Genomic DNA, 22031 nt, shown 5'->3' with positions numbered 1-22031 from the left:
CTTCAGTCTCAGCTGACTGCAGGTTTCCCCAATCTTATAAACAGTACATTTGCATAATGACTGAAACCAGCCCACTGAAGTAACAATGGGCTGGGAGGTCAGTTCTTTAATCTTAATTATGCAAATTCTCATGACATTCTCATGAATTTTCTAAACACCGGGTTTCTGTCGCTTTTAAACTCCAAAGCACGCTGCGCCAAAAATTGGTCCACCCCAAGGATCGGGTCCCCCGACACAAACAGAGTAACATAGTGTGCGCTGTTAAGTGTCAGGAGGATTGCCAGGATTTATACATCGGAGAAACCCATCAACCTCTGGCGAAGCGGATGGCACAACACAGAAGAGCTACCTCGTCAGGCCAGGACTCTGCAGTCTAGTTACACCTACAGGCCAGTGGACACTCTTTCAATGATGAGGATGTACACATCCTGGACAGGGAGGAACGCTGGTTTGAGCGCGGAGTCAAGGAGGCCATTTACGTGAAAAGGGAAAGACCATCTCTGAATCGGGGAGGGGGCCTAAGGGTACATCTTTCGCCATCTTACAATGCTGTGATTGCAGCCATTCCCCAACTCTCTGTGAATGGTACTCATGGCCATTGATCAGTGGTCTTTGGTCAGTGGTTGTTGATCAATGGTCATGAGAATTTGCATAATTAAGATTAAGGAACTGACCTCCCAGCCCATTGTTCCTTCAGTGGGCTGCTTTCAGTCATTATGCAAATGTACTGTTTATAAGATTGGGGAAACCTGCAGTCAGCTGAGACTGAAGAAGTCACTTGGATGAGTGACGAAACTTTCTCCCACAAAACGCTACGTCCAGATGAAGAGAATCAACTTTTGGAGATCAGATCTTCTTGTAAAGATTGAGGTTTTCTGCAGTTTATTCATTTAAGTTATATTGATTTGAGCAGTCAGTATATCTCAGGTGATTTTTAAAAACATTTTAATAATAAAATCAAAAAGTCTATGATTGTCTACTTTGCATCTATTAACTTAAGCACTACAACTGTTTCCACTAATTCCATTTATGGTGATGTGTCTCCAGTAAAATAGGATAATGTCAGTAAGTGGAAACTGGTATAACTACCGATTGTATTTTGCCGCCATTTTGTTTGTTTTAATTAACACCGTCCTTCTTATCATACCTGCTGAGCCCTGATTAGTAATCCAGCTAGGCTTAAATTTGAAGCATTTGGCACTATGGTTGAAATAAAACAAATATGGAAAAGAGTTAGGGCCAGTGGGGGGGCGTCTTTTGTTTTTCTTTTCCGGGCACTCTTTTTTTAATCAAAGGGGGTTAAATCAAACGTAGTTTGTCTGAAAATGGTTAGGGATCAAGTATTCGCCTTAAGTACGGATACACATTTTTGGCCTTTCGGCTTGCCGTCTGTTGCCCTGGTGATTATGACGCTTGGATGGCTTTTTGAGATTAGCCTCTTTAGCTGGAATATCGACTGCAGAAGTTCAGCAAGCTTTACCGCAAGGAGCTGTGGGGGTGATAACCCGCAGTCATGGCTTCTGTTTTAGATGCTCTGTGGGAAGACCGAGATGTTAGGTTTGACATCACTGCACAGTAAGTTAATTTGTCACCGCCCGTAGAGGTTAACTGGGTAACGGAGGTTAGCTAAGCTAATTGCCTAAAGTCGTTATTTACGCCGACGCTGTGATGCGAGGTTTTCCTGATAATTATATTAAGTTTAAAGTGTTTTCGTTTTTGCGGTGGCTTTATATCGCCAATAATAGTGCCAATATTGTAATCCATGCTGTTCATAGGCAGATGAAAACACGTCCTGGAGAGGTGCTCATAGACTGCTTGGACTCAATTGAAGATACGAAAGGAAACAACGGAGACCGAGGTGCTTTTGCTACCTTAGAGACTGAAAATATCCAGACCAGATTTGTTATAGTTTAATTTTTTTCTTTCTTTTCATTTTGAGTTTTTGACCTCAATTCCATTTCAGTGAGTTGTCCAGCGAGGGTTTACTCGTTACATTTGAGTTTTTTATTGCTTAACATTTTTAGTTTTCAGTCTAACGATGATAATAACCTTGATGCTGAGAGCTACTAACAAAAATAATAACGGATCATGGTGTTAACTTTTTTCCAGGACGGCTCTTGGTGACAAATTTGAGAATCATTTGGCACTCGTTGGCTCTGCCAAGAGTCAATTTGTGTAAGTACACCTGAATGCCTCCATTATTTGACTTTGTGTTGTATGCATTTTTTTTTTAATCTATTTGAATTGTTTAGTTAAAAGTTTAGTAAGGAGGAAGGGAGGGTAGCTATGAAGAGGATGAAGAGTAGAAACACAGTTGGTCCAGATGACATACAGTGGGATGCAAAAGTTTGGGAAACCTTGTTAATAGTCATTATTTTCCTGTATAAATCGTTGGTTGTTACGATAAAAAAAATGTCAGTTAAATATATCATATAGGAGACACACACAGTGATATTTGAGAAGTGAAACTAAGTATATTGGATTTATAGAAAGTGTGCAATAATTGTTTAAACAAAATCAGGCAGGTGCAGAAATTTGGGCACTGTTGTCATTTTATTGATTCCAAAACCTTTAGAACTAATTATTGGCACTCAAATTGGCTTGGTAAGCTCAGTGACCCCTGACCTACATACACAGGTGAATCCAATAATGATAATAATAATAATAATATTTAAGGGGGTCAATTGTAAGTTTCCCTGCTCTTTTAATTTTCTCTGAAGAGTAGCAACATGGGGGTCTCAAAACAACTCTCAAATGACCTGAAGACAAAGATTGTTCACCATCATGGTTTAGGGGAAGGATACAGAAAGCTGTCTCAGAGATTTAAGCTGTCTGTTTCCACAGTTAGGAACATAGTGAGAAAATGGAAGACCACAGGCTCAGTTCAAGTTAAGGCTTGTTGCGGAAATTTCAATTACCAAAGCCTGCAGACACGATGAGTTGTACCAACACCTTTATTTCAGCTATCTCATGCATAAGGAGGGACGTCAGTCAGGGGGCACTGAAAGTCGTCTCTGACAATGAACAGTTCAGGTCCTTTTTATACACAGTCACAGAACAAAAGGCTTTTACAGTTGCAGTTCACACCTTGGCTCTAAACAGACAGACTCTCTATCATCTGTGTGAATCTCCCCCACTCTGGGGTCAAGCCTTCCTGTGTGAGCTTCCGCATCCTGGGAGACATTCACCAGTTTCTCACTGTCTGTTTCCCAGCGTGAATAAGGTGTGAACCAGACATACTAAACTAAGTGACATGAAAGCATTTCATCAGGACAATACATTAAAGAGAAATCCCACCACCCATACTAAACTAGGTAACATGAAAGCAAGACAATACATTAAAGGACAATACACTAAAGAGAAATCCCACAACAGTTCCCACCCTCTTGATTGTATCTCAATCACTAGTACCAAGGATTTCTCTTCCTAACATTCTGTTAATTACATCAGCCATATTGCACACTCAAAAGGTTTCACAATATGCATCATTCTTACAGTGTCAGGAAAATAATTTCACTCATCACAATCATCCTCGCTTTCGCTATCCTCAATGTAATCTTCAGCCTGCAATAGGGGAAGCTGCAACTTGGGAGACTCGCTTTCTCTTGTCAGTGCCACTGTAATTAATCTACTCAATAGGGTACGGAGGCATGGGATTAGACAACAACCGCAGCATGTGAGAATGGCAATAAAGGTGGCTATGGACATTAGCAACGACATTACTATGGCCTTATACTTCCCAAACTGTTTGTTGAACCACCCGTCTAAGGGGTTAGTAATGCCGGAGTCCTCTGTTATTTGGGACGACAGTGTTCGCAACCCTTCCAAGGCTCTGGTTACAGTGCCATCTGGGGCTGTGTTGTTTGGAATGAAAGTGCAGCACAGAGGACCTACCATAGTGCAGACCCCCCCTTTTTCAGCCAAGAGCATGTCCAGAGCCATTCGATTCTGCCAGGCCATCAAGGATGCGGCAGCCAGCTGTTCGGATAGGCCCGCCACTGCGTCCCGTGTCAGATTGGCCAGTCGTTGGACATTGTAATGTACATAATTGATTCTGTCCACATTCTTATTCGGAGTTACCCATAAGAAAATGGACTCAAACCCTCCTGCAACCTGGTTGGCCAATTTAAACTCATCAGGGACACCTCTGGGGACACCTATAGCATCTATATAAGTTGGGGAGTTTTTTGTCAAATCAAAATCTTCCATTGTGGTCCTACGGGCCCTTCTCACATGAGCCTCTGCAGAGGCGTGGGACCCTGCAAACACTATAGGGAGTGCCAACCTCACAATGGTGCAGGTTCCTGACCAGCTGCTGGGCAGAGTGTCTCTTAATACCTTGTCACCGCACCACCAGAACAGATCGGCTCGAGCCACATTAATGCTGCTCATATTTTCCCATTTTGTGACATTTATTATTTTAGCACACCACGAATCTTCAGGAGCTCCTACGGGGGTGGCATTTACCCTAGTTAGGCACGTATAATTTCCGGCTTTTGGGGAGAACACGGGGGGGGTGACACTTTTCCTTACCACTGGGAAGGGAGTACTCAATACAGCGCAATCATGGTCCACCCTCTCCCTCATGTGGAGTTGTAGCATGCAATCAAATCCTGGCCTGTCCTCCCAAAACAATAAAGGGGCAGGCACAGTGAACAGTGTGGGACGGGCTGCAGAGCAGGCCACACAGTCAGTCATGTTGTTTACCCTGGCTGTGTATGTTATCCAGTCAAGCCAGGTATTTTTGTCTATGTAACCCGTTTCTACTTGCACGACATTCTCTGGGGAGGTGATATTCAGGTAATTTACAAAGGGGTCCGCAAGTGGTCTGAACATTTGCTTGGCTATGGTGGCGGTGACCTCTGTTGCATTAGCACGGGTCATATTTTGGTTTGGGCTTAATGCATGATGTAGTCTTACCTTTATTATGCCCATTGTGTCTGCACCGGCCTGGTCCACTCCTATGATTAAATAAAAGGAGTCTTCTTTGGAGTCGTGGCATTGTCCTGGGAAGTTTGGTCTCCTGGAAAATGGGTTCCAATTCAGGTTCTTAATCGTTAGCAGTAATGGGTTCAGGCCGGTACCAGTCGCCAATTGGGCTCTAATAAAGGAAAAACTGTTCTTACTTTTCATCTTACCCCCTGTTGATTTTGCCTGTTCTCCCCAGTACCCCGGCCTGGAATGCCACCACACAAAACTCCAACTTGGACACCGCTTCTGGTATCCCGGAACGCCATGTCCAAATATGCACAAATAAACATCATAACCTCTCCAGCTTTCATTATAGCCTTTACAGTCTATCACATTGCACAGATCAAAACTGAAAGTCTGGGTAGTCGCATACGTATAGTGTAGCTCAATGTATCCGCCATACTCAGTAAGGCATTTGTCTCTCATCTCGTGGGTTGCTCCTTCTGTTGCACGAACCTCCTTGGATGTTGGCATGGTGCTCGGCTGCTGCTCTCTCCATAGGCTCCACCAGAGGGCAACCATCATCCCACTGAAGAGCATCAGAGCTACCCCAGTGATGAGGTGCTTCCTGGCTTGTCGCATTGTTGCAGGTAGGGGGTAGACTGCCCACTACCTGAATGAGGTGCGGGGATTATTCTGCCCCGTTTGTCTTTTCTAGTTGCTCCTCCGTTCTGGGTGGTTTGGAATGGGCCCAGCCACCGCTTCGCCTTCCAGTGTCTCCTCCTGAAGTCCTTCACTAGCACCCAGTTCCCTGGTTTGAACGGGTGCAGGGGTCCTTCTGCTGGCCTGGGCAGGGCTGCTTTCACTGCTCGGTGTACCTGCGAGAGAGTCCTGGAGAGATTTTGACAGTACACAATCATTTCGCTGTTGCACAACTCTGTGGACATGCCAGTCCATTTGGGGGGTTCTGCCCCCACTCTGGCAGGTCGTCCATACAACACCTCATAAGGGCTGAGGTGTGCTGGAGGTCTGGCTCGCGTGTGCACATACATCAGCACGAGGGGAAGTGCTTTTGGCCATGTGAGGCCAGTTTCTTCACAGCACTTTGCCAGCTTGGATTTTAAGGAGCTGTTCATTCTCTCCACAGCACCTCCAGATTGTGGGTGATATGCACAGTGTGTTTGCAATTTGAAACCTAGTTGCTTGCTGATTTCCTTCAATGCCTGGTTCACAAAGTGAGTACCATTATCACTTGTGATTTTTTCCGGGATGCCCCACCTGGGAATGATTTCTGACAGGAGGGCTTTTGCCACTGCACTGCTGTCTGCACTTTTAGTGGGGAATGCTTCTACCCACTTAGAGAACATGTCCACTACTACCAGACAATACTTCTTTCCCTCGGCTGGTGTCAATTCAATGAAGTCCATCATTAGATGGTCAAAAGGCATGTCTGGTGGGGGGTGTGCTGCAGTGTTTACCTGTACTGGGCGTCCCACATTGTTGGTCGCACAAATGAGACACCTTTTACAATACCTCTCAGCTGCTGTGGAAAACCCTTTGGTGAACCATAGCGATGTTACTGCTTGTAGCATCCCCCTTTTGGACGCATGGTCTAACCCATGTGTCCATTTTAGAAACCAGGGGAAGAAGTGTTTAGGTAGACATGGGCGGCCGTCCGGAGATTGCCAGACAGATTCGACCAGTGTGCAGCCATGTTTGCGCCAGAGAGTTTTCTCTGGCTGGGAGGCAAATGACTGTACAGCAGGAAGATCAGCGAGGTTTGGTGTGGACAGTGGTGCCAAGACAAGTTGGAAGGGTAGGCCTCCTTCGGCTGCTGCTTTGGCTGCTGCATCGGCGGCGGCATTTCCTTGGGAGACAGAATCAGTTTTACCTGTGTGTGCTGCACACTTCACTACAGCAATGCGAGCAGGCAGAAGGATGGCATCTAGCAGCGCTGCTACCTGGTTAGCATTGAGGATGGGCTTGCCATCAGATTTCAGGAACTTTCTGTGCCTCCACAAGGCGCCAAAATCGTGCACCACACCGAACGCGTAGCGAGAGTCGGTGTAGATGGTGGCCGACTGACTCTCCGCAAGTTTACAGGCTTCTGTGAGTGCCACCAGTTCTGCAGTCTGTGCTGAGAAGTGCCTGGGCAACGAGCCTGAAACGAGAGTGGCATGATCAGAACACACAGCAAAACCCACCCGGTTAGTTCCACGTGAATCACGTGAGGAGGAGCCATCTACATATAACACTATGTCAGAGTTGTCGATGGGAACATCTAACAAGTCAATCCGAGGTGTACAAGTTTCACCCAATACAGCAGTGCAGCTGTGTGGTTCACCATCCTCTCGCGTGGGGAGAAGAGTGGCTGGGTTAAGTGTTGTGCATCGTTTCACTGTGATGTTGGGCATGTCAAGCAGTATGGAAGAGTACCTGAGCCAACGAGCTGCAGAAAGGTGTGAAGTTTTCTGCTCCAGCAAAATGAGAGAAACTGCATGGGGTACCTGCACTGTCAGAGGAGAGTACCCTACAATGTCACGTGAGGCGAGCACGGCCTTCTCACACGCAGCTACTGCTCGTAGGCATCCAGGCAGTCCTGCAGCCACTGGGTCAAGCTTGGAAGAGTAATAACCCACCGGGCGAAGTGAATCACCATGCTGCTGTAAAAGAACATGAAACCATTCTTTTCATCCACCATTTGTGTATATGGTTTGGATGGGTTTGGAAGCGCTAAAGCGGGCGCTGTTTGCAGCAGCTGTTTCAAGGAAGTGAAGGCAGCTTCAACCTCTGGTGTCCAAGAAATGTGATCATTGGCTGACAGACTTGCACCATGAATGAGTGCAGTGAGTGGGGCTTCCACAGAGGAGTAGTGTGGAATGAAATTGCGGCAGTATGATGTGGTTCCTAGGAATGACATCATCTGTTTTTTGGTGAGAGGTTTTGGAATGGTCATTACAGCTTCCACCCTCTTGGAGGAAATCTGGTGGGAGTTGTAAGAAATCACATGCCCTAAGAATGTGACTTGCTCTTTACAAAACTGCAGTTTTGACTTACTAGCTTTGTGGCCCTTGTGATGCAAATGTGTCAGTAAAAAAAACCCAGAACTGGCTATCTGGGTGAACTGGAACAGAGAAGAATGCATTAGTCAGGTCAGCAACAGTAAACCACATAGCGTCAGATGGGATTTGGGACAAAATGGTGTGGGGGTTCGGAACCACAGGGGCTCTGGGGATTACAGCCTTGTTCACAGCTTGTAAGTCCTGCACAAACTGCCACTCAACAGGTTCATTAGGTCCTCTGATTTTCTTCACAGGGAATAATGGAGTGCGAACCGGAGAGGTGGGGCATGGGATAATTACTCCGGCCTTTAACAGGGATTCAAACACAGGAGTAATCCCCTCTATGGCTTCCCGTTTCAGAGGATATTGTCTTTGGCATGGTCTAAACGAGGACTTTGGAGTGATTACCACTGGCTCACAATCTGTAATCAGGCCTACATCATACTTAGATGAGGCCCACAGGCCGTCAGGCACCTCTGTCAGCAGGGGGTGTGAGGAGTTTAGAGGAGGTGTCGTTTGAAACAGACAGTGTGCGACAGCTATGTTCACTAGCTCAACTGAGCGGACACACTGGACTGTATATGTCATGGTCTTTTTGTAGGCTTTCATTTCTCGAGAAAACAGTACTGTGGGATTCTCTGTAGTCTCCCAATCGCAAGCGCGGTAGCACCGGTGCATAAATTCTCCCATGTCTTCCCACTGGCAGCTGTGAGCTTTTGCCAGGGGAACATGTGGGACGGATGCATCCATAGTAAACATGTTTCTTTGCTCATCGGTGAGAGAAATCGCAAGCGCAGCAAATGTGGAGCTCCAAAACATACATTTCACAGTTAGCAAATCATTCTCGGTTCTGTACCATTCTACCTCATAACTGTCATCAGGCCCATGCAGAGAAAAGTGAGACATGCAACTCAACTCTCCAGGAGCCATAAAACAGACATCTGGAGGCATGCAGTTGCGAGTTGCTTGTATGAATTCTGTAACAAGCGGCCCCTCCTCCAGCTTCCACCCGTAAGCGAAAGCTGGAGTCACGGGGTCATATTTCACCATCATATAATCATAGTCAGATTGCGTGATTGTGATGCCATTATAGCAGGAGATTAAACTTATTTTCAGTTTGCACATCAAATCTCTTGCAAGCAAATTGACCGGGTACAGGTCTGAACACAAAAACTCGTGTGTGAATTTTCTACCCTGTCCGTCTACACAATACAGGGGTATGGTGAAAGTTTCTCTCTGTATGGTTCCTGATGCTGATACAGAATGAGTGAACCTCTCACCCAGCACGGGCTGGGGTGAGAGAGAATCTGAGCGTAGTACAGAGTGGGTGGCCCCGGAATCTACAAGAAATTCTACTTCCTGATTACAAACTAACATTTTATACAAGGGCAGTGATTTATAAGGCGCGCTATTTAAATGTACATATGTACCAACTGGTGACAAAGAAATCTGCTCTACATGCTCAAAAGTGTGCTGTCTTAAAGTGTGTGTGTCTGTGTGTAAAACACTTTCTACATCAATGGGTGTGTGTATGTGTGTGTGATTTTCACTTCCCTGTTCTGATGAGGTGGGCAAACCACAGCCTGAAGCGTACTCTGGCGTCCTTTCCCCACGGCCTCAGTCCGCCTGCACCCACTGCTGGCCCTGGTCACTTTGCCGTTGATGCTGGTCACCGCCAGGGTGGCTGTATCTAGGGCAGTTTCGCCTCCAATGTCCATGTTCACCACAGAGAAAACAGGTATCTGGGTCTCCTCCAAACTGTCGTCGTTGTCGATCGCGTCCTCGATCACGTCTTCCTCCCCGGCCTCGGTCTCGCCAGCTGCCTTTACCGTGGAAGTCACTCCGCGGGTTCGTTGCAGTCTTGTACAGCGTTAAGGCCGCGTTGTGGAGGTCGGCGCTCTGTTTTTCCTCTCTCTTGCGTTTTCTTTCGTCAAGGTGGTTCTGAGCATGGCGTGCATGGCGTCGCAGTTCCGTTAGCCAAGGTTCATCTTCTCCCCCCACATATGAACTCCTCACCTCGGCTGCCACATCTGGTCTCAGTCCCCGGAAAATATGGCCGCAGAGATGGTGCTCATATGTGGAGGCGGAGGCGCCCGTCATGTCATCTTTGGGTATTCCACCATTAACTTCAAACACAGTTGTCATGCGATGTATGAAATCATCCACAGCTTCCTCCTTTCTTTGTTTGCAAGCTTGAATCTTTAACATGTCCACCTTATCCGGGAAAACCTCCTTTAGCTTATCCATCAGGTGGGTTACTGCAGTACAATATTCACGGTTTTCGCCATGCTCATAGGTCAGGTGTCGTATCCTCAGCGTAGGATCAGGCAAGTGAGGTGATATTCTCCTCAGGTCGCATGGTTTCAGCTTGCCTGCCACTGCGCGTCTAATTTCTTGACCCGTGGGACGATATTCTTGGCAGAAAATTAGGAGCTGCTCACCGAACCTTGCCCCCGACATGAGAGGGTCAGGTAGATGACTTGTGGCGTCAGCAATGTCCGATTGTGTCCAGGGTCTGTGAACTAAAATGGGTCCCTCGGGCCCTGCCACTTCCACCATCGGGAGCTGCAGGTCTTCTCCTCCTGCCTGTCGCCGCCTCCGCATTCTCCGCACAGTCTCGAGGTTTTCGACCTCCTCGCTGCTGTCTGCACTCTCCGTATCGTCCCGCTCGTCATCAGTGGGACAATATTCAGGCTGATCCGTGGCAAAAGGCAGGACGTAATATCCATGGCGGCTGTCCTTACTTCTCCACTTTCTTCTCTCTTTCCTCCATCCCTGTGTTTTCTCTTTCATCTCTCCAGCTCGCGACGCGCTCCGTGTACGCAGATCTACAGTCCTAACTTTCCCTTTCTTCAATAATTTTGCTTCTTCCTCCCGCAACTGTTCCTCTATTTTCTTTAACTGGTTAACACTCAGCGATCCCTTTTCAGGAAACCCGTTTACTTTTTTCCACTTAACAACATATTTCATACACCCAATTCCCCATTTTTTTAACCATACAGTCAAATATTGAGTTTTGTCCCTGGCCGCCTGGTGGAACGTCTGCCGATCTACTGGATCTAGATCCCATTTTACTACACGAGGCGTCCCCCGTGAGGTCCTTGCCTTCTACGGACCAAGGAACGAACACCGCCACTCCGTGCACTATAGTACACGGAAATGGATTCCGACAGTGTACCCGAGTTGCTGTCCCTGTGACGTACTTGGACCGAACACAGGTCTGGGCCGGCTTCTCCCCAACAGCGCGCTCGAGCCAATGTCCTTGCGATGAGCCGTACCCAACACAAGCCTGGGGCCTCAAACCACCAGGTTTTTCTCCCGGAGACTCGAACTCCGGGGTCGGCAGGCGGTCTCCCCCCTTTTTGGCCAGACAAAAAACTCTCGTGACTTGTATAAATGGTAGATACAGCTCACCGTTCTGCAGGAGTTTCCCCTCGATTCGTCAAGGTGATCTCGGTGGTCGCTGAAACACAGGCTCCGCAACTCTGCCTTTCTCTTTGCTTTAAACAGCTGGCAGGACCGAAGCGTCTTGCTACCTCGGGGTGATCAGCCGTCCCAGAGCCGTCCTTCAGCGAGAACACTGGATCACCCTGCTCGCAGCGCCAACTGTTGTGGAAATTTCAATTACCAAAGCCTGCAGACACGATGAGTTGTACCAACACCTTTATTTCAGCTATCTCATGCATAAGGAGGGACGTCAGTCAGGGGGCACTGAAAGTCGTCTCTGACAATGAACAGTTCAGGTCCTTTTTATACACAGTCACAGAACAAAAGGCTTTTACAGTTGCAGTTCACACCTTGGCTCTAAACAGACAGACTCTCTATCATCTGTGTGAATCTCCCCCACTCTGGGGTCAAGCCTTCCTGTGTGAGCTTCCGCATCCTGGGAGACATTCACCAGTTTCTCACCGTCTGTTTCCCAGCGTGAATAAGGTGTGAACCAGACATACTAAAGTAAGTGACATGAAAGCATTTCATCTTGACAATACATTAAAGAGAAATCCCACCACCCATACTAAACTAGGTAACATGAAAGCAAGACAATACATTAAAGGACAATACACTAAAGAGAAATCCCACAACAGGCTCGAAGTGGCAGACCAAGAATAATCTCTGATAGACCGAAGCGACGAATGGTGAGAACAGTCAGAGTCAACCCACAGACCAGCACCAAAGACCTACAACATCATCTTGCAGCAGATGGAGTCACTGAGCATCGTTCAACCATTTGGCGCATTTTACACAAGGAGATGCTGTATGCGAGAGTGATGCAGAGGAAGCCTTTTCTCCGCCCACAGAACAAACAGAGCCGCTTGAGGTATGCTAAAGCACATTTGGACAAGCCAGCTTCATTCTGGAATGAGGTGCTGTGGACTGATGAAACTAAAATTTAGTTATTTGGGCATAACAAGGGGCTGGGAATCTTGTCAAAGTTGAGGGACACATGGATTCCACTCAGTATCAGCAGATTCTGGAGACCAATGTACAGGAATCAGTGACAAAGCTGAAGCTGCGCTGGGGCTGGATCTTTCAGCAAGACAACGATCCGAAACACTGCTCAAAATACTACGGGAACCTACGGGAAGCGTTTAGAGGCTGTAATTTCTGCAAAAGGCGGATCTACTAAATATTGATTTCATTTCTTTTTTTTTGTGGTGCCCAAATTTATGCACCTGCCTGATTTTGTTTAAACAATTATTGCACACTTTCTGTAAATCCAATAAACTTAGTTTTACTTCTCAAATATCACTGTGTGTGTCTCCTATATGATATATTTAACTGACATTTTTTATTGTAACAACCAACGATTTATACAGGAAAATAATGACTATTAACAAGTTTGCCCAAACTTATGCATCCCACTGTACCTGTGGAGGTATGGAGATGTCTTGGACAGAGGGGAGTGAACTTTTTCACCAGATTTAAAACAATCATGGCGGATGGAGAAGAAGTGTACTGATAGAGATTTTTAAGAAAAAGGGTGAGGCGCAGAGCCCCCTACGGAAGCGTAGAGCTGCCACCCAGGCAAAAGAAAAATACAAGTGTATCACGTTATAACGTGAAAAGTTTATTGTTCTAACAAGATACTTTTCCTGTTTGTACAATATACTATCATGTTTGTACAATATACCTTTCATGTTTGAACAACATAATATCACGTTATTACAATATACATAATCATCACGTTCGTACAATATATTTATATTGTACGAACGTGATAATTATATTGTACGAACGTGATAATTATATTGTACGAACGTGATAATTATATTGTACGAACGTGATAATTATGTATATTGTACGAACGTGATATTATGTTGTTCAAACATGAAAGGTATATTGTACAAACATGATAGTATATTGTACAAACATGATAGTATATTGTACAAACAGGAAACGTATCTTGTTAGAACAATAAACCTTTCACGTTATAACGTGATACACTTGTATTTTTCTTTTGCCTGGGTGGCAGCTCTACGCTTCTGTACAGAGCTGTTATAACTACAGAAAGATAAAGTTTAGGATACATACTATGAAGCAATGGGAAAGAGCTGTTGAAGCCAGGTTAAGAAGAGGTTGTGGTGGACCACTGGAGGGCTCCACTCACACCCAGTTCTCAGGAAGTGTTGTTGCTGTGTTTTGGAGGGAAAAGTGTTCAGTTGTGTGGTGATAAGTAATAAACGAGCAGTGTCAATCGAGAGCTCTCGTGTCGTCTGTGTTTACCTCCACATTGGTGACCCCTGACTTGAACATGTTGCAGTCCGATGGTGGCACCGACTCCGCTCTGGATGCATCAGCAGCCGCCAGCCCTCTGCCTCCGGCTGCAGCTACGTTTGCTGTGGCGCTCGAGCTGCCGGACTTTTGGCTTCACGATCCCCCGTCGTGGTTCGTGCACGTGGAGGCTCAGTTCGCCCTTCGTGGCATCTCGGCTGACGACACGAAATATCACCATGTAGTGGCTTCTCTCGACCCGCTAGCCACCCGTTGTGCGTTGACTCTCCTCTGGGACCCACCCACCCGAGGGAAGTACGCCGCCCTTAAGGAGCTGCTTCTTCGGCGCTATGCCCTCTCCGACGCAGAGCGAGCCGAGAAGCTCCTCTCCCTCTCAGGCCTGGGTGGCGATACGGCTCTCGAACTGATGGAGCACATGCTATCCTTTCTCAGACCGGACGACGGGGGATTCCTCTTCGCCCACATATTCCTCCGACAGCTGCCGGCGGCCGTGAGAGCCGGCCTCGCCAACTCTCCACTTCTGGGCACGAAGGATTATCGCTCCCTGGCTGAGGACGCAGATCGTATTCTCCTGGCTACCCGCACTTTCCACGATCACGACTTAGTTCCAGCTTCGCCGGCGGCGCCTTCCACTTCCCCACTGACCTGCCCCGACGTCTCCGATCCTTCGCTGACGGCAAAGACAGCGGCACAGCGACACCACGGACGGGACCTCTGTTTCTACCATCAGCGTTTTGGCGCCAGAGCGCGCCGCTGCCTGCCGCCTTGTGCTTTTCCGACCCTGGGACATGGACCCCGCCAGCGCGCTGTAGCGGCCGCGACCGCTGGCGACAAAGAAAAACTGCTCTTCATAGAAGACTCGCGCTCTGGGAGACGTTTCCTGGTCGACTCCGGCTCCCAGAAGAGCCTCCTTCCCCCGTCCGGAGCCGACAGTTTGGCAGTGGGCTGCGGACCGCAGCTTATTGCGGCTAATGGCTCTCCCATCGCAACGTTCGGGGAAAGGTTCGTGACTGTTTGTTTTCATGGTCGGGATTTCCAATGGAACTTTGTTGTTGCCGCTAGCTCTGTACCTATTTTGGGCGCCGATTTTCTTTGTGCCCACGGACTGCTGGTCGATGTCGCTAACAGACGCTTAATCGATGCACTGTCTTTTTCTTCAATACCCAGTTTCACTCGCGCCATCGAGCCCCTGAATTGGGCTAATTTAGTGACTTCAGGGAATGTTTTTCAGCGTTTGCTCTTGGAGTTCCCTTCACTGACTGTTCCTAATTTCCTAAGTTCCTAACACGGCAACGAAGCACGGGGTTGAACATTATATCCCGACGGTCGGTCCGCCGGTGTTCGCACGCGCGCGTCGCCTCGACCCCGCGAAACTCTCCGTCGCTCGGGAAGAGTTTGCCACAATGGAGCGCCTCGGCATAGTGCAGCGCTCGAATAGTGCCTGGGCTTCTCCGCTACACATGGTGCCCAAGTCAGACGGTCGGTGGCGGCCGTGTGGGGATTTTCGCCATTTGAATAATGTCACGGAGAACGACCGTTACCCCATTCCCCACATCCAGGATTTTTCCGCCCACTTCGCCGGCACCTCGATTTTTTCTAAAATTGACTTGGTGCGGGGGTATCACCAGGTTCCCATGCGCGCCGAAGACGTCCCCAAAACTGCCGTTATTACCCCTTTCGGCCTGTTTGAATTTTTGCGCATGCCGTTCGGCCTGAAAGGTGCCGCCCAGACTTTTCAGCGGTTGATGGACTCTGTTTTGCGCGGGCTGCCCTTCGTCTTCGTGTACCTTGACGATATATTGGTGGCCAGCTGCTCTGAGAGTCAGCACGTGTCCCATCTGCGTCAGGTTTTCCAGCGCTTGGCGGCACACGGCCTGATCGTCAACCCCTCCAAGTGCCAGTTCGGCTTGCCGGTTCTGGATTTCTTGGGCCACCGCATTTCCGCTGACGGTGTGGTTCCGTTGCCAGACAAGGTCCGGGCCGTTTCGGCTTTTCCGCGTCCTGTGTCCGTTAAAGCGCTGCAGGAGTTCTTGGGGATGGTCAATTTCTACAACCGCTGACTGTCTATCCCGTGTGCTGGTCTCTCCCGTTTATGTTGGCATAGACTTCGAGGCTATGGCCGCTGACCAACAAGCCGACCTGGACGTCCTTGCCCTTCGGTCTGCGCAAACGGGCCTTGTATTGGAGGACAGACCCGTGTGGAACGGCGGGCCCAGCCTGCTTTGCGATGTTTCCACCAGCCGTCCACGCCCTGTAGTCCCCCTTTCGTGGCGTCGTCGCGTTTTCGACTCCGTACACGCCCTCTCTCATCCAGGCGTCCGGGCCTCGGTCAAGCTGGTCAGCTCTAGGTTCGTTTGGCCGGGCCTTCGTAAATCAGTAAAAGAGTGGGCAGCCGAGTGCATCCCATGCCAACATGCTAAGATCCATAGGCACACACAGGCGCCCCTCGAATCCTTCCGCGTTCCAGGGAGGCGTTTTGATCATGTGCATGTGGATCTGGTTGGTCCTCTGCACGCAGTCACAAGGTTTCACGCACCTTTTGACTGTAGTGGACCGGACAACCCGCTGGCCTGAGGCAGTGCCTCTGGTGTCCACTACAGCAGCAGCAGTGGCCAGGGCATTTTTGTCAACGTGGTTTTCGCGTTTCGGTCCCCCCGCCGACATCACCTCTGACAGGGGCCCCCAGTTCGTTTCCGAGTTTTGGTCTGCCATGGCTGACGGCCTGGGGGTCAAGGTCCACCGAACCACTGCGTACCACCCGCAGGCCAACGGGATGTGCGAACGTTTCCACCGGTCGCTTAAGGCCGCGTTCCGTGCTTCTCTCACAGATGGCAACTGGGTTGACCGCCTTCCATGGGTTTTACTGGGGTTGCGCTGCGCGGTTAAAGAAGACCTTGGGGTTTCTCCGGCTGAACTGGTCCTCGGTCAGCCCCTCCGGGTCCCCGGGGAATTCTTGCCTGAGAGCCCACCCCGTGCTTCGCTCCATCTGTGCTGTCTCTCCGTCCCCCAAGAGACTCGTTTTCTTTTCCTGGCCCAGTGCACCATTGTGTGCCCGACACCTTTGTTCCAAGGTCGTTGGACTCCTCGCAGTTTGTTTTGATGGTTCAGGACATGTACGAGGACTGTGAGACTAGAGCTGGGCGATATATCGAGTTTTTAAAAAATATCGATATATTTTTATACGAGATATAAGATGTGACAATATCCTTTATATCGATATAGTCTATGTTACGTTATAACTATACTTGTGGAGCCGCAAGTTTGCCTCTCTTTCGTCCACTTTTGTCTTTACGCAACATTACTCGGCCTCGCCCCTCCTTCACTGAACACAACTCCCCCTCCTCCCCCATCGCTTCACCTGCAGGAAGCGACAAGATGGACACGGCAAATCTCCGTTAACGAGTTACTGCGCATCGCCCCGTGCGTGGGGCTGGACGCCGTCAACGTGTTAGCCAGCTAACCACGCTAACGAGCTAACCACGCTAACGCCATGCAGCCCAGAGGCGCTGCACAGCCTAAAATCCTTTCATTTTCTCAAAAGTTGACAGCGCGCCTTATGTATGAATTCTGGTTGTGCTTGATGGCCGCGAAGCGATTTTATGTGGTACACAGCGCTCAGCAATCTGTCAAAAAATGTTTTAGTACGACTTTGGTAAGCTACGGTGCTGCACCGGTTGATGGATTGTCAGAGCATTACGGCTACCGAGGAACCTCGCGGAGTGATACGTACTGTGCTTTAACGTAATATTACCCTACTGTGTATAAGGACCATAAATGGCACCTGTTAAGAGACGTGGTTATGAAGAGGATTTCAAACTCAATGCTGTCAGTCACACAGTAGAAGTTGGGAACAGAGCAGCTGTGAAATCTGTCTTTGTTACTATGCTCAGCGTCTTTTAGTTTACATTTTGACTGCACAATTGTGAGCTTTTTGTTATGCACAAAAACAACATTGTTTTCTTTTATTTATGGAGCATTATTATTTAATAAATGCTCATAATTTATTTTTGAGTAAATTTTATGTACATCTATGCTCTATGTTAATAAAAGTGCCTGTGTGACATCTGGGACACAGCTTTGACTAAGAACTCTCTTTTTGTTCTTACTTTATGGCTTAAAAAAAAAAATCGAGATATATATCTTATATCGCCGTCCAGGTAAAATATATCGAGATATGAATTTTGGGTCATATCGCCCAGCCCTATGTGAGACAGTGGTGAGTTGTACGGTACGAGTCAGAGATTGTATATGTGTGGGAATGAAAAAGGTGATGGGTTTAACAGTGAAGCAGCAGTAGTGAAGGTGGATAAGTTTAACTACCTGTGGTCAAGCATCCATAGTGATGTACGTTCCACAGGAGAGGAGAAGAAGAGAGTGAAGAAGGGTGAAAGGGAAGGTTTGCAAGATGTCAGTGAGACCTGATATGATTTATTGTTTAGAGACACAGGCAGTGACAAACTGACAGGGGGCTGAAGATTTTCTTTTTTGTTTCAGCTGTAGGTTACAGCACCATCATTAACATCACAACAAGGACAGCCAACTCAGTAAGTAAACTTGTTTTACCTGTGCGTTTTGTTTCTGTTTTAAACTATTTGTTCAGAATGTTTTTACACTTCCTCACATCAAAAATATTTAATTTCATTAACACTTCTTAACTGATGCACCTTAAGTGTGCCAACAGATTTTTTTTATCCATTATTCACATAAAGTGGACAAATGTCAAACCTGTAGGACAAATTACGGCAGCATTGTTTTTTTTGTTGTTGTTGTTTTTTCGGGTTTTTTGACATGCTAAGAATTAAAGTGTATAAAAGTGTTGGTAATTTAGGAAGTAATTACTCTCTTCCAGAAATTAAGAGGTCAAACTGAAGCTCTCTACATCTTGACCAAGTCCAACAACACGAGATTTGAGTTTATTTTTACAAATGTGGTTCCAGGAAGTCCGAGGCTTTTCACCTCTGTCATCGCTGTCCACAGGTAAAACTGAGAGAGTTTTTAAATGATCTATCAAACATACATCTTTCTCATTGTTTTAAAATGTGACTTGTGTTGTTACAGAGCCTATGAGACGTCCAAAATGTACCGGGACCTGAAACTGCGAGCTGCACTGATTCAAAATAAGCAGCTTAGACTCCTGCCCCGCGAGCAAGTCTATGATAAAATTAACGGAGTCTGGAATTTATCCAGCGATCAGGTACTAGTGGGACTTTTAAAATATTTGTTTAGTGTTTCTCAGATAATATGCATTCACAGACTAAAATTGAACAAGTTACCACACTGTTTTAAAGAAGTATTTACAGGCAATTGAGATGTTTTTGTGAAGAGCTGTTTGATTGATTTTATTTAATTCCAATACATATCCCAAACCAATAAATATCACAGACAAACACATGTAAGCATATTAAGACGCGCATGATAGTGTGCGTGCAGTAAGTACCAGAAACGCAAAGATCAACTTATTTCCATTGTTTGTTTGTTTTAAGCGGTTCACATTTAAATTATGACAGTTTAAAAAATGTGAAAACATATTATAGAAAATAATCTCTAAATATGTGAAAGTGAGTTTCCTGTGATGGCGCTGTGTTTTAGGGTAACCTTGGAACCTTTTTCATTACCAATGTTCGGATTGTGTGGCACGCAAACATGAATGAGAGCTTCAACGTCAGCATTCCTTACCTCCAGATTGTAAGTACAGTCAAGGTCCTTCTAGAAGCAATTGTTACCACTTGGCAAACATCTTGGCAAAAACTACAGCGTAGGCAATTGTTTCTGCAGTTAATTTAAAGTATCTTTTTAAATAAATAGGAGAAGAATTGTTTGTCATGTCAGTGATCACTGAGATATAATAAATACAGAATCGCAACTGAAATCTGATTAAAACTGCTTTAAAAGTTTGACGCTCTGATTGTTAGATATCTGTTACACACATTAAACAACATTATAGTTTAATTCCTAGTTCAACCTAGTTTGCCTAAATCTTATCAGAGCATGTCATGTGAATGGACACAGTCAGCCAGGAACAAATAATAAGTACACTTATCTGTGTCTTTACCTTTGTTAGGCGTGGATATGATTGCCACCACATGGTTAAAATTGTCTTGAACACAATTGGCTCAAATATTTCCCAAACAGAACTATATGATTTTTATTCAGGGAAATGTTTCTCTCTCATAAAATGTTTCTAGTAAAGCTCAATAGAAACAATCAGTCACCATCTGTAAATGCATTTTATATGTTTACAATTATAAAACACACTCAGTAGCCACTTTGTTAGGTACATCTCATCAAGTGTAGTTAATGCAAACATTTAATCAACCAGAATTTGATTTCTGCTGCAACAGAATTTGGTCCAAACAACTTGAAAGTTTGGATCCATCCTGTCCTGTATCAGAGGCTCAGGCTGTTGGTAGTGGGATCATGGTGTGGAGGATATTTTCTTGTCAAACTTGGGGCCCTAAAGTAACAAAAGAGTATTGTTGATACTACCTGAGTATTGTTGCTGATCTTGTCCATCCCTTTATGACCACAGCGTACCCATCTTCTATTGGCTGTTTTCAGCAGGATAATGCTCCACAAAATCTCAAATCATCTCAAACAAGTTTCTTAAAGGTGAAAGTGAGTTCACTGTACTGAAATGACCTCCACGATCACCAGATCTCAGTCCATAAGAGCACATTTGGGTTGTGGTGGAACTGGAGATTCTCATCACGGACATGCCGCTGACAAATTTGCTGCAACTGTGTGATGCTGTTGTGTCAATATAAACCAAAGTCTGTGAGGAATGTTTCCAGCATCTTATTGAATCTATGCTACAAAGAATTAAAGCAGTTCCCACCGGTACTTGCAAGATATTTTCATTTTCATTCATTTCATTTATTTATTCATTTCAGGCACAACAAAATACATATTATTGAACATAAAGTGCACAAAACAAAAAACAAAAATTACCTGAAAATATACCTAATAAAGTGGCCTGCCACATAATCAGAAGTCTTATTATTTTGTTTCTCTTATGAAGTAATGTGTCCTGTTCAACGCAGATCAGGATGATGTATAACATATTTTATTTCCTCTCAAGTGGTCTATCAGAATAAGAGACTCAAAGTTTGGCCTGGCGCTGGTGATTGAGAGCTCACGCCAGGTAACTTCTATGCAATGTCATTTACAGTCTTCTGATATAATTCTATTATTGGGACTTTCTTCTTTAGTTTTTGGTCTTCTAATATACCAAAATATCCACTTTGTGATTTTTAGAGTGGTGGGTACGTGCTTGGGTTTAAGATTGACCCAGTGGAAAAACTCCAAGATGCACTCAAAGAAATTAACTCCTTGCATAAAGTGTACTCTGCTAACCCCATCTTTGGAGTGGATTATGAAATGGAAGAAAAGGTAGGCATACATACACAATATAAGAATCACAAGCTCAAAAATAGCCTGCAAGTCTATTTTTGAGTTCACAGCTGTTAAGGAGATATTTTAATGTAGCTGGCTTTCCCGGCTCTTCAGCTGATCGTGTTGTCATAGCACTGTTTGTCCTAACAACGATTTCAGCCGCAGCCTTTGGAAGAGCTCACAGTGGAACAACCTCCCGATGACGTGGAAATCGAGCCCGATGAGCAGACCGATGCATTTACTGTGAGTGTGCCTGCTGGCAACCCTTACACTCATCACTCGTCTGGGAATCAAAGGTTTAGCTTTCACACTCTCAGAATAGCTATTAGCTAATATCCTCCAGCATAATGAACAAACATGAATTTATGTTGCCTGGCGCTCGTGTCTGGGAGTCATCAACTATTTACTACAAGCAGAATGCTTTATTTTAATTTACATTAGCTTTTTTAACTACATGTGTTTATGTGTTTGGTTGCAGGCCTACTTTGCAGATGGCAATAAGGTAAAATCTCAATATATATAATAATATAATCATGACAGCTTACTATAAAACTTAAAAAGTGCTATAAACCTGATTTATATTTTGTTTTCCCAAAGCAACAAGACCGTGAGCCGGTTTTCTCTGAGGAGCTCGGCCTCGCCATTGAAAAGCTAAAGGACGGCTTCACTCTTCAAGGGCTGTGGGAAGTAATGGGCTGAGATAACATGAAACACATGTACATATTTTATGTAGTTGTTCTGCTTGTATAGACAATATTGCTTATAGCTCTGATTAAAAGATGTGCAGTTTCCTAAAAAGGAAAAGTAAATTGTGACGTTTACTATATAAAACATTTTCTTGTAGTGAACTTGAATGTAATATAAATAAAGATATTCAAACAGATGGTGGAAAGTAATTTTTTTTGATGTCTTTATATCTTTTGTAGCTACTGT

General features: G+C 45.9%; 2 protein-coding genes across 3 annotated transcripts; both read left to right on the top strand.

Moving 5' to 3' along the window:
• The first annotated feature begins 1376 nt into the window (after positions 1–1376).
• On the top strand, positions 1377–21981 carry bbs5 (Bardet-Biedl syndrome 5). 2 transcript variants are annotated; one of them, XM_085135832.1, is made up of 12 exons: positions 1378–1575; positions 1776–1858; positions 2110–2175; positions 18201–18250; positions 18556–18683; positions 18765–18900; positions 19296–19391; positions 20785–20847; positions 20961–21095; positions 21258–21341; positions 21577–21600; positions 21696–21981. In XM_085135832.1, exons 1-12 carry the CDS (start codon positions 1514–1516, stop codon positions 21795–21797), a joined length of 1029 nt encoding a protein of 342 aa, XP_084991958.1. In that variant the 5' UTR covers positions 1378–1513; the 3' UTR covers positions 21798–21981. The 2 variants fall into 2 exon arrangements, with proteins under 2 accessions (XP_084991959.1, XP_084991958.1); XM_085135833.1 differs by lacking the exon at positions 1776–1858 and having other exon boundaries at positions 1377–1575.
• LOC146500719 (uncharacterized) lies at positions 2182–18250 on the top strand. The gene is made up of 2 exons (XM_085135831.1): positions 2182–2888; positions 12059–18250. Exon 2 carries the CDS (start codon positions 13726–13728, stop codon positions 14989–14991), a length of 1266 nt encoding a protein of 421 aa, XP_084991957.1. The 5' UTR covers positions 2182–2888; positions 12059–13725; the 3' UTR covers positions 14992–18250.
• Positions 21982–22031: the final 50 nt, after the last annotated feature.

Source organism: Neolamprologus multifasciatus, chromosome 16 (genome assembly GCF_963576455.1).
Source record: "Neolamprologus multifasciatus chromosome 16, fNeoMul1.2, whole genome shotgun sequence".
Lineage (NCBI taxonomy): Eukaryota > Metazoa > Chordata > Actinopteri > Cichliformes > Cichlidae > Neolamprologus > Neolamprologus multifasciatus.
Note: the sequence above shows the minus strand (reverse complement) of the source record. Positions and strands in the feature narration are given on the sequence as shown.